The sequence below is a fragment of the Temnothorax americanus genome, unplaced genomic scaffold (assembly GCF_048541705.1).
Source record: "Temnothorax americanus isolate GAGA-0224 unplaced genomic scaffold, ASM4854170v1 Scaffold8, whole genome shotgun sequence".
Lineage (NCBI taxonomy): Eukaryota > Metazoa > Arthropoda > Insecta > Hymenoptera > Formicidae > Temnothorax > Temnothorax americanus.
The window spans coordinates 1,688,249-1,703,565 of record NW_027509802.1 but is presented as its reverse complement, the minus strand read 5'-3'; the positions used below and the strand labels follow the sequence as shown (position 1 = coordinate 1,703,565).

Sequence of the window (15,317 nt, the reverse complement as noted above, 5' to 3'; positions counted from 1 at the left end):
CACTTGGCACCTCGGCACCTTTACTCCGAGAATAGGCACTTTGGGTTTCGATCCCTGCACCGACACGTAAATGAATCATAATATCCCGTATGCTAATTTATTCCGCTGTATAATCAAGACCCTTGACGTCGAGCTGTGGCAGGTTGTTGGAAAAAAGCAATACCGATCGCAGAGCATTTTCGTGCGCCGCTATTTTTCATTCCTCGTGCATATACTCGACATGTTTTGCATTTAGGCAGCTCTAATGACATTCGTGCACGCGAAGCCAAGGCGGCTAAGCGAAATAGAACAGTACACAATCCGAAAAAATCAATTGCAGGCAGTGGCAGATTTATTCGATATCAAATGAGAATTCTGGATCGGGAAATCAACTCAAATAGCTCGTATGAACAAAGAAATGAAATTCTGACACATACCGTTCTATGTACCCTTTTAAAAGTGTCAACATTTATTGCTCCAGGTGGTTTGGTATGATAAATAATTGACGCGAAATGACACGAAGACTGAAAGCGCCGGGTATTAAAATATTGAGCAGATTTCCAGAGCAAAACCAAAAAATCGCGAATATTAACTGCGTTCAAAAAATGCGCGGTGAAAACTTTGTCCTTTGTTTAAAATATCATCCGGCAAATAAAAAAAATATACTAACAATTATAACAAAAATATACTAACAACTAGCGCAGTTCATAAAATAATGCAAATGATTATTACTACATTTCGCTAGACTGCACATGACACATTTAATTCTACATTTCGCTAAACCGTAGTTACAACGATTGAAGAGCTGCATCAACAGGAACGCGCAATTTTTAATTCCGCAATTCAATTTCTCTTCGCGTTACGGACTTTGCTCTCCGTAAACAGGGTTGATCGACGACGCGACGGCGACGCAAAGAACTTAAATATCAGTTTCCACATCGAGAAGCCAATTCCGCGGAGATCCGATCGAATCTCGCCGCGACACTTTGCTCAGACGAAATACGATCCCATCGTGATACCTATGTGACGACATCGGGCCGCGGCGAGAAACTGGCGACCTGACACCGCACCACGCGCCACGCCACGCCACGCCGAACCACGTTGCGCGCGACCAGCTGGCCGAAATTTCACCCTCGCGCGATTAAGCGAGCGGGTGGTTTAACATTACCGTCGCACCGGTACGAAGGTGGTGTGGAGCTCTCTTTCTCCCCCTCTCTCTCTCTCTCTCTCTCTCTCTCTCTCTCTCTGCGGACACCGAGAACGATGATGAAGAGGGAGAGGCGGTGACGAGGGTGGGTGGGTTATATGAGTCGATGGAGGGTAGGTCGAGGGAGCGCGTGACGCGACAGGGACGACGAAGTCGAGGATGGTGGGAGCGACGGCGCGGCGTCGTTGCTGCTCGTGTGTTTCCAGCACACGTGAACTATACCTAAATGCCGTGCCTGGCCGCGAATCGCGTGGCGTAGCCAAGCAACGCGCGTGCCATGACCACCGATAGTCTCCGGCGAAACGGTACTAAGGACGGACCGGGGAGATTCGTCCCCGACGCGAACAGCCGGGACCGTCGTCGACGTGCGACCACCCCGGGGCGCGACGTCCACCGTCGTCGCCGTCGCGGTGGTCTCTGCATCAGGACGGAAGGAAGGGCGAACGGACGGATGGACGGCCAGACCGATACCGGCCAGGATTGTTCATCGATCGCCAGGAGGAACGGTATCGCGAGGAGAAAGCTGTTCGGCGAGACCGAGCGCGCGATCGACCGGGCCAGCTAGACCCCCGTTGTTGTACACTGAGAAAAGGTCGATCTCTCCCGCTTGGCAAATTGACACCTGTCACGGTGTCAACAAGGTATCAAATGAAATTGAAGGGTGCGGTGCGGCTGACGTTTGCCGGGTGGATTTTGCTCGTCGAAAAAGCTCGAGAAAAAAATTATTTTCAATCCCGAGGTACAATTTTGGGCCGATTATCTGAGAAACGACTTGAAACGATCTCGCACCGCGCTTTTTAATTAAGGACGTTCACCGGCCCTTATAAGTATACTAGAGAAAATCGATTTTCTTAGGATTTTCTTGAAACTGTGAATATACGTTAATTTAGGTGTGCTTTATGCGTGGTATAAATTTCAGTGCCTCTTGCGGTATAGAAATCGAGATACTGAGCTTCAAAGTTTCAACTTTTGTTAAATTTTGGTAAAAATTGAAACTTTGAGGCTCAGTGTCTCAATTTTTATACCGCAAGAGGTACTGAAATTTATACCTACACCTAAATTAACGTATATTCACAGTTTCAAGAAAATCTATAGAATTTCGATTTTCTCTAGTATAAGGACCGATGAACGTCCTTAAACAGCGTGTCGTTCGTCGGCTTCATCGTTTGGCGAATAAATAAATTAATAAAGCACGATATATATGATTGTTAAATTGTTGTTGTTGTTGTTGTGCTTCGTGCCAGCCTCGCCTCCGATTCGATTATCAGAGCAAAACACCGATAATTTCATTTATTCGACAGTGTAATTTTTCTTTCAGCGCACGTTGAAAGATACGCGCGTGTCGAGCGGAGAAAAAAATTGCGTGGAATATTAAATAGCGCTCTTAATTAGAATTGATAGCAGCATTCCGTGAGCGGGGAGATATCTAGCTTTGAAACAAGCTTCGAATTAAGCGATACCGATTAGACAACGAAACTGGAGACCATCAGATAATGTCAAGTGGGCGCGTTTTTCGCCCGTCTCCCCTCAACACCCTACGCGAAAGCCAACAAAGGTCACATTTTGCACGCTACGAAGCACCGCTATTAATATTCGGGGATAGGACAACATCGTAGATCACCACTCGTTTCATTTAATTACGCTCCAATCGAACGTAAACAATTTCACGGACACGCGTCCCACCTTAATCCACACGCGAGCTAACGAGATCGCCGGTGGCGGTCGTCGTCGATCGATATAGTGGCCCAACAATTAGCGTTCGATCATCCTCGTTAACGAAAGTTGGCGTGAGCGTCCACTCTCGCGTTATATCGCCAACGGATCAAGGACGATCGGGATATTTCGCGAAATATGCGCACCTCCTCGCTCTCCTCCTCCTCCTCATACTGACGGCAAACAATTTTATTATATCCAACCGCGGCGCTATCACGAACTCACGAACATGACATCGCACGGCGATGGTCAACCCGGATCGCCCGCACGCACACGACGACGACGTCCCGCGTGTCTCCGCTTCCACCGCGAGGATCTTAAATTATTATTTCCTCGCGAGCGCGCGACACACACACACACACCGGCGCGGCGCCGGCGGTCGACACAACAATCACGGCGGCAGTTGGATTATACAAAATGATATGCTGCCGCACGTTTCGCGGCGAGTCATCGGGGCTTCAAGGATCCTCTCACGCCGGCATTTAATAAACGTCGTTGCATTCCCGGTCACGGCGATGCTAATTTTCGCGCTGTAAAATTTCGCCCGGCCGTTACAAGCCGCGGGGATGACGTTCGATGTCGTGACAGCGGATGGCAAAAACACAACTGGCGCCGCTATTCCGCCCCGCGGTAACACGTGTTGTCGACTTTAATCACCGCGAAACATCGTTGGCAATGACGATGGCAGCGGGCTGAGTTAATCTATATATATATATCTGGAGCAATCTGGAAGATACGGTATCATTCGCTGACGTCGTTATCGCGATTAATGCTATTCGTCGGGCCGGGTTTATAACGGTAAACATTGCTGACGCATCGCGAAATATTGCTGTGCGGAACAGTTCGAGCGAATAATTGTCTCTAAGCATAAATAAACGAAAAATTAGAGAAAAATATGGTGAACTTAAAATTACTCAAATTAATAGCCTGAAATGAGCCTAAAACAAGTGGTATCCACAAATGTGACTTTTCAGTTGAATAATGACAAAATGCGGATTCTGAAATCAGTTGAGCGCCGATCTCGTCGGTTTAATGAGCGATTCCGTAGGAACGATACTAAGTAAATTGCTTCAGGAGAAATATGATGTTTTTAGCGTTATTTACGTATTGTTTAATAATGTGAAATAAAACGCATAGCGTTCCTTCCAGGAATAATAATATTCCGAGTAAGAGAAAGAATATTAAACTCTCATTAAACATCGCTAAACAACTCTTTGTAATGACTCCAATTTTCCCTGGTCCATCTTTTCCACGAAGAACTGTGAAAAGAAAAAGCCAACATCTTTTCATAGAAAAAAAAATGAATAAAAATTATTAAAACGATTCATTCAAATTCGCAAGAGAAAGATTTTTCCTTGATTAAATCTTGGAGAAGCGGAAAAGTCGTGTCTTGTTTCTCCCTTCAGCTTTACTTGATTACAAAAGTAGCTTTCGCGATGGCGCGTTTTCGAACCCGCGCGGAATCCTTCGATCGCGTTCGCATTCACAGCGGCGTATAATAATCCGAATGGTAGCGTCGTATTTGTTGCATTTCAACTTGTCGCTTGACCTTCGCGTTGCACTTTGCAATCTCGGATCGATATTTATCTCGGGGGCCCTCAATTGCGAGCCCGCTATAGCCCGCGATGCCATTTAAAGCCCTTTTCCCGCTCTCGTCGCGGCGAGTCTCGCGGCGCGAGCGTTTGTTCCCGCGCGGAGAATGGATTATCCCGTGACGATCGACTTCGGCCGGGTCGCGCGAGTCGGAGAGCGTTCGATACGAGAAATGGGGAAAAAAGGCCGACGTGGTTTTGCGTGGCCGAAGGGGGCGAACCCACCCAGGCGCGCACCGCGCGTCGGTCGGTGAAGGCACCCACGGCTCTATATATATAAAGCGCGTAGGCCATATACGGCGTACAGCGTATGTCACGTGCCTTCGACGCGTCTTTTTAGTCGATACACGCGCAATCACGCAGAAGGCTCGAGACGTCACGTTATTGGCAACGAGTTCGTTTCAGAGCGCGATCTCGTTTGTGTAAAATTCGGGATTCATGAGATTTTGAGAGTCCCGCCTTCGTCCAACTATAATTGCGAGAGATAGACTTTTAATTGAGGTGAGAAAACATTCACAGCGCACCGCTTTTATATAGTGCACCGGCAACCACAATACCGTTTATATATCATGATTCTTGAAAGTCGATTTAATTTTGATTATCTTATAGACCGATTTATATTTAGAACAATCTCAGTAAAACAGTCTCGAGTGAAAGAGCATTCTATAATGGTAATACTTACAACTTACAACGTATAAGAATAATTTTGTTTATTTTACGGATATTTTGAAACTTGAAAATTTAAGTTTGTTAAATTCATTGATTTTTGTTCGACGAGCCAACAAGTGCCCGGGGGAAAAACACAATTTGATAACGTATCGTTTTGGTGACAATAGCAATGAGTAATGATCTAGAATTCTAGATTATAATGTTCGAAATTGGGAAACTATGATTTCTCTGTTTACTTAATAAATCTATTTTAATTTGTGAGACATTGAGTGCCAATGAAAGATAGACGTTTCGATAATGCACAAGTACGAATGTACCGTAACAAAGACTTACATAATATATATATAACTCAGAGTGCGCTCGTTCTAAATTAATTCAAGGTAATCTGATCCATCTCTCGCGACTAATCGCTTTAATTAAAAGCGTTAATTAGAAGCAACGAAGCAATTATAGCCGGACGATCTCTCCTCGAATATTAATTATTGTACATTGGGAATAGCGTAAAACGCACGATGGATTTCCGTGCTCGTGTATACGGAAATCGGGAGGTCCGTGAGACTTATCAATTTTTCATGCCGAGAACGCCGGAGGGATACTACCGCTAACAATAAGTCTGGCGTGTTTCATCGCGTATTCGAGGTAAGCGCAATATTCCGCACCGCATTCCGGCAAACGTATCGAAATTATTTCGCTATTGATTTCGGCCGGTTAAACTTGCGCCAAGTTGATACGGGGTCAAAATTTATGCGAGTTAACTGGGCGTGCATAATTTTCGTTACGTGTATACCTACAACGACGACGGGGAACTAATTGGAGCACCGGCAATATGACGACTCCAATTAGCGAGCTGCAGGTAACGCGAACACTCGGTTTCCCGCAAGTTATCTACAGCCCTCCTTTATTCACATCTCGCACTTTCGTTGTCCCCGAGGGCAACGAAAACTTTGAGGACCGACGCGACAAACTTCGACTTCGACCGAAAGATACTTTTCGAATAAGCACGAATCCCGAAACTAAGATCTAAATCTAGATCGGGAGGGACTCTTAATACGTCCTATAAATAGACGTATGTGAAAAAGTGTTCCGATCGTTGAAAAGAAGCTTTCGAGGCGTTTCGCCACTCAACGAGGTTTAATTGCCATAAAATCGAGTCGAATTAACGGAGGTTCTTAAGTCGGAAAAGACAATTCCGTGGAGCTCGAACTTCCTCGCAAGACCAATAGCTCTGCCGCACCCTGAGCGCAATTCCTTCTTCCCGCGAAACTTTTCGTGAACTTTTAAGAAATGTATTAAACTGCATTTCACGGTAAGCGCGATTCTATAGTTAATCTGTCTGCAAATCTAGTCTTTTTAAGCGGAACTTACATTATGCCGTTTGCATCGTTGAAACGTTCCCCGACGTAACGTTAATTAGCGCGCTATTAATTAGATGGCCCGCGTTGTACGGAATATTTACACGATCCTTGTATTTCGCTGTAATTTATATTCAATTTGTTAAATTAAATAAATTAGAAAAATTAAAATGAAACAAAATGAACTTATCGATTAAGCTAAAAGTCGAGCAAAGTTTAAAAGGTTAAAATTAAATTCGATTTAGTAATTAAAGATCGAAGACTGATATCTGATATCAATGACGATGTCCGTCATGCCGGAGACACAAATTAATTTTAATTAACAAATGCGGCTGTCCCTCCTCCCTCCTCCCTTCTGGATTATCACGCCTATATAACACGACTACAATATGTAAAGACAAGTTTAGGCGTCGCAGAACGGTGGCATTACGTACGTAATACCCGTAATACCCGGCGTGTTCTAGATGTTTTATACTACGTTTACGCGAGCGTTACTTCTGTAGTAACTTACGATATATCACTCGTTTACGCGGAGTAACGTATCGCAAGTTACTACAAAATCCCGTTTACGCGAAGGACGTATCGTAAGTTACTACAGAAGTAAAGCTCGCGTAAACGTAGTATTAGTCACCGACATCGATCCCACCAGGTGTAGTAACGGCGTGTTGTAAAAGTATGTGACGGGGCGTCGACGACAACTGTCACGTCGCGATGTCGCTGTCGCCCGACATGCTCGCGAGCAAAGCAAAACGAGTATAATCGACACGCGCGCGAGTCGCGATAACGCGAGGATATCGCGGAATAATTCGGCTCGGAATCAAAAGACAAAAATGGGGTCGCAATCCGGAGAATAATTCGAAGAGTTCCGAAGTCGGCCTTCGGAAAAGTTGCGAAGGTAGAGACTTGTGCGGTTGCCGCTTTAGTCCGGCTATAACGCTGAATGTCGCCGGGTCGCGTCGCCAAGAAACGAAGCGGCCCGCGAGACGTATAACGGGCTTTATTTGGAAGAGGAGACTCCAATTACGGTTGGCGTTGATGGCTTATCTCTCCGGAAAGACGAGAAGGTGAATAATTGACGGAAATCGCGAATAATTGAGAACATCGCTTTCCGTTTATCATCAGGAGATTTATAGATATCCCTCTGGATGAAAACAACGATCGACGTCTCGTTAGTCCAATTAGTAAAAAAAGAAAAAAAGAAAAAAACTTATGGAACGTCTTCCTGATCGGCGTTGGGAAATCGAGGTTGATACGATAGCCGTAAGATTATTCGAATAATATTAATGATGGGTTCTAGAGATTCCGTCGAGAGCCCGCGTCTGCAAACGCAACAAGAACGCACTGGGGCGTTGCGGCTCGACCTGGGAAGAAGTGGATCAGAAGCACGGATGCGTTACAAATGCGCCACGATTAATACGAGTACTCGGCAGATGCCTCGACATATATCTCGGAAAGCAACACCGTCTAAAATCATATTTACCGTACGACTAATGTATATAATATAATACGGTGCTTAACGATGTAAGACATGTAACAAGATTTTTAAGCGATAATATCATAATTGCCTCTTCCTTCTATTTACTTACCATAATGCAAAGTTACTTGTGCAAAATGATTTTTAAGAGAAAGATAATACTGACTGAACGTATTAGAATGCAAAAAAGAACTGAAAGATTCTCGCATTTGTATCGTTATCACAGATTATGATACGCAGAACGTCAAAACGCTGCAGTCAATATCGAGAGATTTTGACGACCTTGAGTAATTATAATCTCTTTGAAAGATTTAGTCGGCAGATACACGTCACGGCGGACAAAGCATAACTATGCCGTGAGACTATCACGCGCTCCTATACGTTGCCCAGTTCAACGTAGTTGACGTAAGCCAAGGTCGTCGATTAGCAAGCAAGCCCGATTGAAACGTTCGTAAATGCAACGTTGACACTTACTTCATGAATTAGAAAGCGAGGAAAGTTGGAGAACCTAACCTCTGGTTATAAATAGCCTCCATAACTACCTCTATTCAACAACTTAATCGTCATACAGATAAAAACATTGATTGCATCAATTCAGCAATGATGATTGCGCAATTGAATATCGAGTGATTGTCAAATTAAATATCGAAGTTGTTCTCTTCGAAAACGAGGCAACTGATTTGAATTAAAATTTTGTTCGCCGCTATCTCATCAGATAAGAAATCTATAGACAACGAGCATTTGCGGGAAAATACGATCGTGATAACGCTATTTCGAGATGCTACGAGATGGGTATAAACTTAAATAAAGTTAACATCGGGTGGTATATCGCGTGACGCCGTGACCTCCTGAGATAATTGTGAGCAGGTAGACGGGTGGTTGATTAGATTAAATGGGCAGCTGGATAGTCGGCAACTCTAGATCCAAATGAGGTAGAAGATAGGTTGCCATAACGGTTGATTAGGTCGATACATAGCAGACAATGTTGAGCTAGTATTAAACGTAATTGAATACTTCTTTTAATGAGACATCAATTAGTTTCGCTTCGGGCAAAAACAGCGTGGTCAAGTGGAAATTTTCTACCCGATTAACTGAATATTGAACGCGCATCGAAAAATTAATGCAACGCGACAAATTGTCATCGTGATTTCATAATACAGAGATTTTATGATGTAATACACGATGAAAAATTACAATGTTATGTATCATTCAACGCTTTTCAAAAATTAAATTGCAAATTTCAAATAAAATTATCAAAACAATTTGTACAATATAACATCAATATTATTCATTTATTTACAAACTATTTTTAATTAGAACAAAAATAAAATCTGTATATATATATATATATATATATATATATATATATATATATATAAAATATACTTTGCGTTTTGTGAATGTTCGTGTTACGAATCAACGTATACACACAGATAAAATCTCACAAGGCAATTAAATAATACTACGCACTATATATGCTCGAGAGATTATTCATATATGACTTTGCGTTATAGACTTACCTGCAATTCAGACAGTCTCGCAAACTTCCTCATCTAACGTCCTTCATTTGCGCGAATCTGCAACAGGCGACATACATTCCCATTGTAAAGTCTCGAAAGACAAAGTTTTCGAACAGCAATCTCGTTTCTTGAATATGTATGTTCATGCTGCTTCACATACATTTTCAGTGTCAATTTAGATACAGTCAAAAATTATTTAAAATTCAACGCAACGCAATAAGTTACCAGTGGATTTTACGAGTTATAATCGTCTTTCATCTATGCCCTGCAACGGCCGAAGGCATAAGTTTAATAACCGTTATTGATTTTAATCCGTCACGTCATATAAAGGGACGCACGATGTCATCGTATGGGCTGTATTCATTATCGACTAAAACGCGAACTACGTCGAAGTAAATTGGGCTTTATCTCTTTTCTCCCTGATAAATTGAGTTCGATTAAGCAATTAATAACGTAATAACTTGATATAATCTGATTAAACAAAAAATATAACCTACCTAATATTAGGCAAAAATGATAAATTTTCAATAATTAAATTGTATACAATTAAATGTTTCAATATTGTCAATTTTTTTTAAATTTATTTTTCGATACATTTCGAAGTTAACAATCAATATTCGTGTAATGTTACAACATCTAATATATTATAATTCATTTAATATCAAGTTATCGAGTAATTATGATATCAATTGCATATTCGAAATTAATCTAAGAAGAACGATACAGGGTTATAATTCCTACGTTTTGTTACTATATACATTTATTTGTGATACGAAATATTTCGAACACTTATTACATTAGTTCCAGACTAGCTTAAACAAAAAATAGCGCAAGGTATAATATTAGCTTATCTCAAGGCAAACTATTTTAATAAAAGGCTAAATAATCGACTTATGATCTTTATGTAATATCCTTAGTAAAAGTTACCCAAGCGAACAAAATCGCAATTGAACTTTATTAAGAGATAAGTACTCGCAAGGCGGTAAATCTTTTTACGCAAGTTTACTTCGTGCGTTACCGCACGTCCGGTTGCAGCTTCATTAACGCGCCATGTAAAAACGCAAATACCGCTAGGAACGAACGAAGAAAGGGGAAAAAAGAAAGAAGAATTAATGTAACGCGAGACGGAACGAGGAAACGGTTGCTAATTTTCCAGCCACCCTCACATGCAATTTCGTCCCTCGCAAGCACGTAAAAAAACAAAAATACGGAAAGTTCGCGCGTTGCGCCCAGACAGAGAGGAAAAAAAACTGGATCGACGCGTTTACCGACTCTAATACGGCGGTTTCACGCTGTACGCCGGTAGACACAAGGAATTGGCAAGTTTTAAAAAAAGTTAAAGTTCACGTTACAATGTTGGCGAATCGATATTCGAGCACCATCAGCCTCGAAGCGAGCGGTACGAGAAAAATTCTTAACCAGTATTATGTCCATGAAAATGTAATAACTAAAATAATGTTAAAATTGTGGGATAATTGTAGAATAACAATTCGAAAATTGTGGGACAATTATAGAATAACAATTCGAAACGCGTATACTCGTTTAAAGAATTCTTTTTTGTCGGTGAATATCTTGGATAAGGTTTGAAATTTTCTTCTCGTCGAAAAGAAGAATGTTCACTGCGTGCGCATGTCCACATGAAATATCGACTCTTTCCCGCGGTCTAATAAATTAACATCAAGTAGATTATCCTTGAAATTAACTATCGCACCGGGCGGCTCAAAATTAATATCGACCGCCGCCTCGAGAGAGGAAGGATATTCCAGGGGAATATTCTCCTTGTGGAATATTCCGGCAATATTTGCTTTTTCAATTATTGCTTACGCAATCAGCAAATATAAACAACGCCGATGGGAAGTCGCATCGGTATTACTTATTTATTTTATCAGTTCCAGAATATGATGTTTTCTCCATGCATCAAACGGGAAACAGTCTCTCGCGTGCGTTCTTGCTCTGAAATGTTCTGAGGTTTACACAACAAGTTCAAAATTTTTATAAGTAAACATTTAATGTTCCCGCTGAGAAAATGATAGATCGCGTCGAAGTTGATAACTCAATTAGCAACTGAAAATATATACAAAGCGGCTCATATTAGACGTCTAATACTCACCGAAACTAGACGGACTATAATAAATTATTTTCTCAAGCCGTAAACGTCATAAAGTGACAGAGATAAATTATTTCAATATGATTCGAGAAAATATACACAACTTCCTATTAGGTATATCGAAAGATATATTATAAATTCCTTCGCGTAAAATGTGACGTGTGAGATCGATTAGTAAAAAAAAAATCCTCAATTAGATATTATTTGCAGATCGCGCGATCAGGCAGCGACACGAAGCGACGATTATCCTGACGGCTATCGGAGCCGAGATCCGATCGACCTGCCTGGAGCAACAATGACACGCGCGTCTCACGCGCTAGCGAACCCGTCGACGGGTGTCCGTGAAGCCGAGCGTTCGGCCAGGCGGGAGCTACGGCTCTACGTGAGTATTGTACAGTGAGAAATTCAATTTGGAGCGTTGGAATTCCGTGCGAACCGCGTCGCGACGCGACGTGAGCGCGACTCGACTCCGTAAAAAGGCGTCTCGCGCGCGGAATCACGCTGCCGGCGACGCGCGACGCGACGCGATCCGGGATTTTATCAGCTGTATAAAGACCTATCTACATAAGACGCAGAACGCGAGTCGCAAGCACACACACAGTCTACATGTCAACCTAACCTCTTTGTTTAGATTGACATGTAGACTGTGCGTGTGTCTTGCGACTTGCGTTCTGCGGAAGCGCAGTGCGAAAGTGTCTCAACGGTCGAAGCGCACCCGCTAGACGGAAACAACAATACACGCGGCCAACAACCGCGATGTCTGTCGGCGTCGCGCCGAGTCGAATTCGAATTTACCGATTCTTTTCTGCTAATTAAATTCAGTCGGTTCAAATGCCTATTCCTGTCATGTAATACTGCAATATAAAAAAAAATACAACGTAAAACTTTTTCTTTGTATATATATTGTATATTCACTTTTGTTAGCAAAAACAAACGAGAATGTAAGGCAAGCTCGTAAAAAATGATCCAATCTTTAAGATTGAGAAAGAAGTTGTGCGCTATACCATTTTCTTACGAATCTTTTTGCAAGCATATCGCCGTGCAACAGTGTAATAACAATAAACACTTTTTTAAAAACGCAAAGAAGATTAATCTAAAATTTATGTCCTCAAGTACAAAACTGATTTTCTCGAGCTTTTAAGAAAGTGGGTTAGAAGGTCATTGTCCAATTTCATTTATCCATTGATATATATTATGTAAATATTAAGATCCAACCAATGTGCTTGTTAGCATTATTTATAATAAGATAACAATTAAGATATTAATATTTAAATTACATCATAAGACAATTATAGAATAACAATTCGAATATTAATTTAGAGAATCTCTTTCGCAACAATTAACAGATTAAGGGAATCTTATACGTGGTCACAATTTAAAAATTGCGGTATGCGAAACGACACTAAAATTGAAGACGAACATCCTGCATATTTCCAGGTCTGAGGTCCGATTTGGTTACGAGGATCCCCCCGAGCGATCTAACCGGTCGTAATGCGAAGTCGATCGTGCTCGGGGGGGAGAGGAGAGAGGCTTGCATATCCGATGGGCTTTTCCGAAAGCCGTTTCCGGAAACGATACATTCCTTTTCGAGACGATCAACGGCGGAGCAGCACGGATGATCGAGATTCTTCCGATCTTCGCGAGCGATAACGATCGACAGTAGCATGTGCCATGCAACGTACAGCGTGATCATCGCGTCGACCTCGATCCACGAGATCACTCTGACGCCAAGCGCCAATTAGCCGCGATCCAATGCTATTTGCGAAAATCGGGCGGAGACAGGATTAGCATCGACATCGACGATACGTGCGGGACAGCGGGAATAAGATAATGCAAAAGATAGCGGTGATGGCCGCGGTGCAGAGGGCCCACGGCCATCATAACGGCAGCAACGCTTACGGGGATGCGAGTAACGCCCCGCCGGAGCATAACGGCTCCTCGTCGACCAGCAGGAGCGGCCGCTTCGACGCGGATCTGCACGGCAATGTCAACATCCTTCTTGGCGGGTGAGTAACGCAACCGCGCCGGCCGGACAGATGCGCTCCGACAGCACCGCTCGCAAAATATAGGCAGAAGATATATATCTCACGGCGAACACGCCTAATCCCGAGCTCTTTGAAAAGAGACGCGCGTCGTCCTCGCACCACCCGCCGCTGCTCCCTTAATCCTCCGCGACGGATCGTATCCGTACGTCAAATAGATCGTTGCATGTACGAGACACCACTCAAAAGTACTCAATTGCTTAGATTTAGATGTCCGGTGGTTGAAAATTCAATGGTTGTTCCGCGTGGAGCAGCATGAGAGATTCGATCTGTGAGTCAAAACTTGGCAAACTTGATAGCTCTGAAGAAAGATAACGTTGCTCTCTTTGAAATTTGAAACTTTTCCTCGTCACAAAAATCCTACGATAGTTTTCGATGAAAATGTCTATCTTTAAACTCACAAATATATCAACATAAAATTTATATTTATTTATATAAATTAACATTAACTATTTCCAAAAATTTTTGCAAAACATATTCACGAAGTTTGATAATAAATGTTCCGCAAAGTAAAGTTGAGTTCGGGATTCGAGGAGACGGAGAACTTTCAATAGAAATGCAGAAAAATTTGAAGTGCCATTATTAAATCAGCGAGTAATGAATTCTTATCTCAAGTTACTTTATTAGAAATTTAAGATAAGAAGATTTATGATAAATAAATGTTAATTAAATGGTTATCGCAATTACACTGGTATAACGATGCATTTTGCATTATATGCATTACGCATACATTTCGACGCCAAGATATTTATTTTTCAAATTATCTTATTAATTACCGCAATAAACGAAGAAGAACGTTATCTTTCGAATTAACACCTGTCAAAATATATATAAGGGTACATCTATATATAAATGGACGATTCGTTCAAAAATTAACAAATGGATAATCCAATATTTTTAATCAGAATTATGAAAAGCCGATCAATTATCAATGATATCCGGCTATCATTGATTGGACGTTATTCTAATCTCGATCGGCTTTTCATAATTCCGACTAAAAATATCGGATTATCCATTGGTTAATTTTTGAACGAACTGTCCATTTCTCGAATCTGAGTGTATTTTTTATAATGCAGTTCTTTTCTTTTATTAAATCGCTATAAAAAGTTGACCCGTCAAAATGCAGCAGGTGTTAAAAGTGACCGTTTTGTACTTCGCCGCGTTTAAAAATGTCTACTCCCTCCGGAGGGAAAACCGCGCGCTCACTTTTTCACCAGTCGCCCGCCCTTTATGGCAGCCACGCTTTTTTCCCCGGGCGGGAGTACGGGCACATTAACCCAGCACAAAAAGCACCGTCTAAACATCGTCTATATTGGTTCGCTTTTAGCGCCATGATCAGCGGTGTGATCATGATGGTCGTGCTCATATGCTACTGCTGTCACAAAAACGTCCGGAAGCATCGACCGCAGGAGTACTCGCAATATTGGAGAGCCGAGCCGGACATTCACAGTCTAGAAGTCTTCACCATGGACACGCACGTAAGCAACATTTTCGATCGAAAGATCACTCTAATCGCGCAAATATCCAACTTCTCGACAGACACAAATCATCATAAGATGTCTATCGTTCTTTATAAATAGTATACTGACCTAATTCTCTATCTGTATAAAATCGTTAAGTAAAACTATTGAAATTGAGAGAAGATATATATAAGAGAGAAAT

The 15,317-nt window shown here is 42.0% G+C and overlaps 2 protein-coding genes across 15 annotated transcripts in view; one reads left to right on the top strand and one right to left on the bottom strand.

Annotated features, from left to right (window-relative positions):
• Nucleotides 1–15,317, bottom strand: part of Fdl (fused lobes) — a 40,022-nt gene that overhangs the window by 10,037 nt on the left and 14,668 nt on the right. For 2 of the 7 annotated variants that reach the window (XR_013259832.1, XM_077424060.1), the window contains exon 1: nucleotides 3,046–3,536. Coding sequence is in view for 4 of the 7 variants with exons in the window: in XM_077424060.1 (XP_077280186.1) it covers nucleotides 3,046–3,071 (26 nt within the window). In the remaining 3 variants the exon portion in view is untranslated. Of the gene's footprint in view, nucleotides 1–998; nucleotides 1,028–3,045; nucleotides 3,537–9,506; nucleotides 9,564–15,317 lie in introns of those variants that run through there. The other 5 variants (XM_077424064.1, XM_077424065.1, XM_077424061.1 and 2 more) reach the window with 4 other exon arrangements.
• S-cup (spermiogenesis-related protein stanley-cup) overlaps nucleotides 1–15,317 on the top strand; it is a 28,821-nt gene that overhangs the window by 3,511 nt on the left and 9,993 nt on the right. Inside the window, exons 1-4 of one of the 8 annotated variants that reach the window (XM_077424076.1) lie at nucleotides 1,246–1,827; nucleotides 11,824–11,995; nucleotides 13,051–13,619; nucleotides 14,995–15,133. In XM_077424076.1, the coding sequence (XP_077280202.1) occupies nucleotides 13,444–13,619; nucleotides 14,995–15,133 (315 nt within the window). In that variant the 5' untranslated portion in view covers nucleotides 1,246–1,827; nucleotides 11,824–11,995; nucleotides 13,051–13,443. Of the gene's footprint in view, nucleotides 1–1,245; nucleotides 1,828–4,843; nucleotides 4,993–5,659; nucleotides 5,800–11,823; nucleotides 11,996–12,666; nucleotides 12,771–13,050; nucleotides 13,620–14,982; nucleotides 15,134–15,317 lie in introns of those variants that run through there. The other 7 variants (XM_077424071.1, XM_077424069.1, XM_077424072.1 and 4 more) reach the window with 7 other exon arrangements.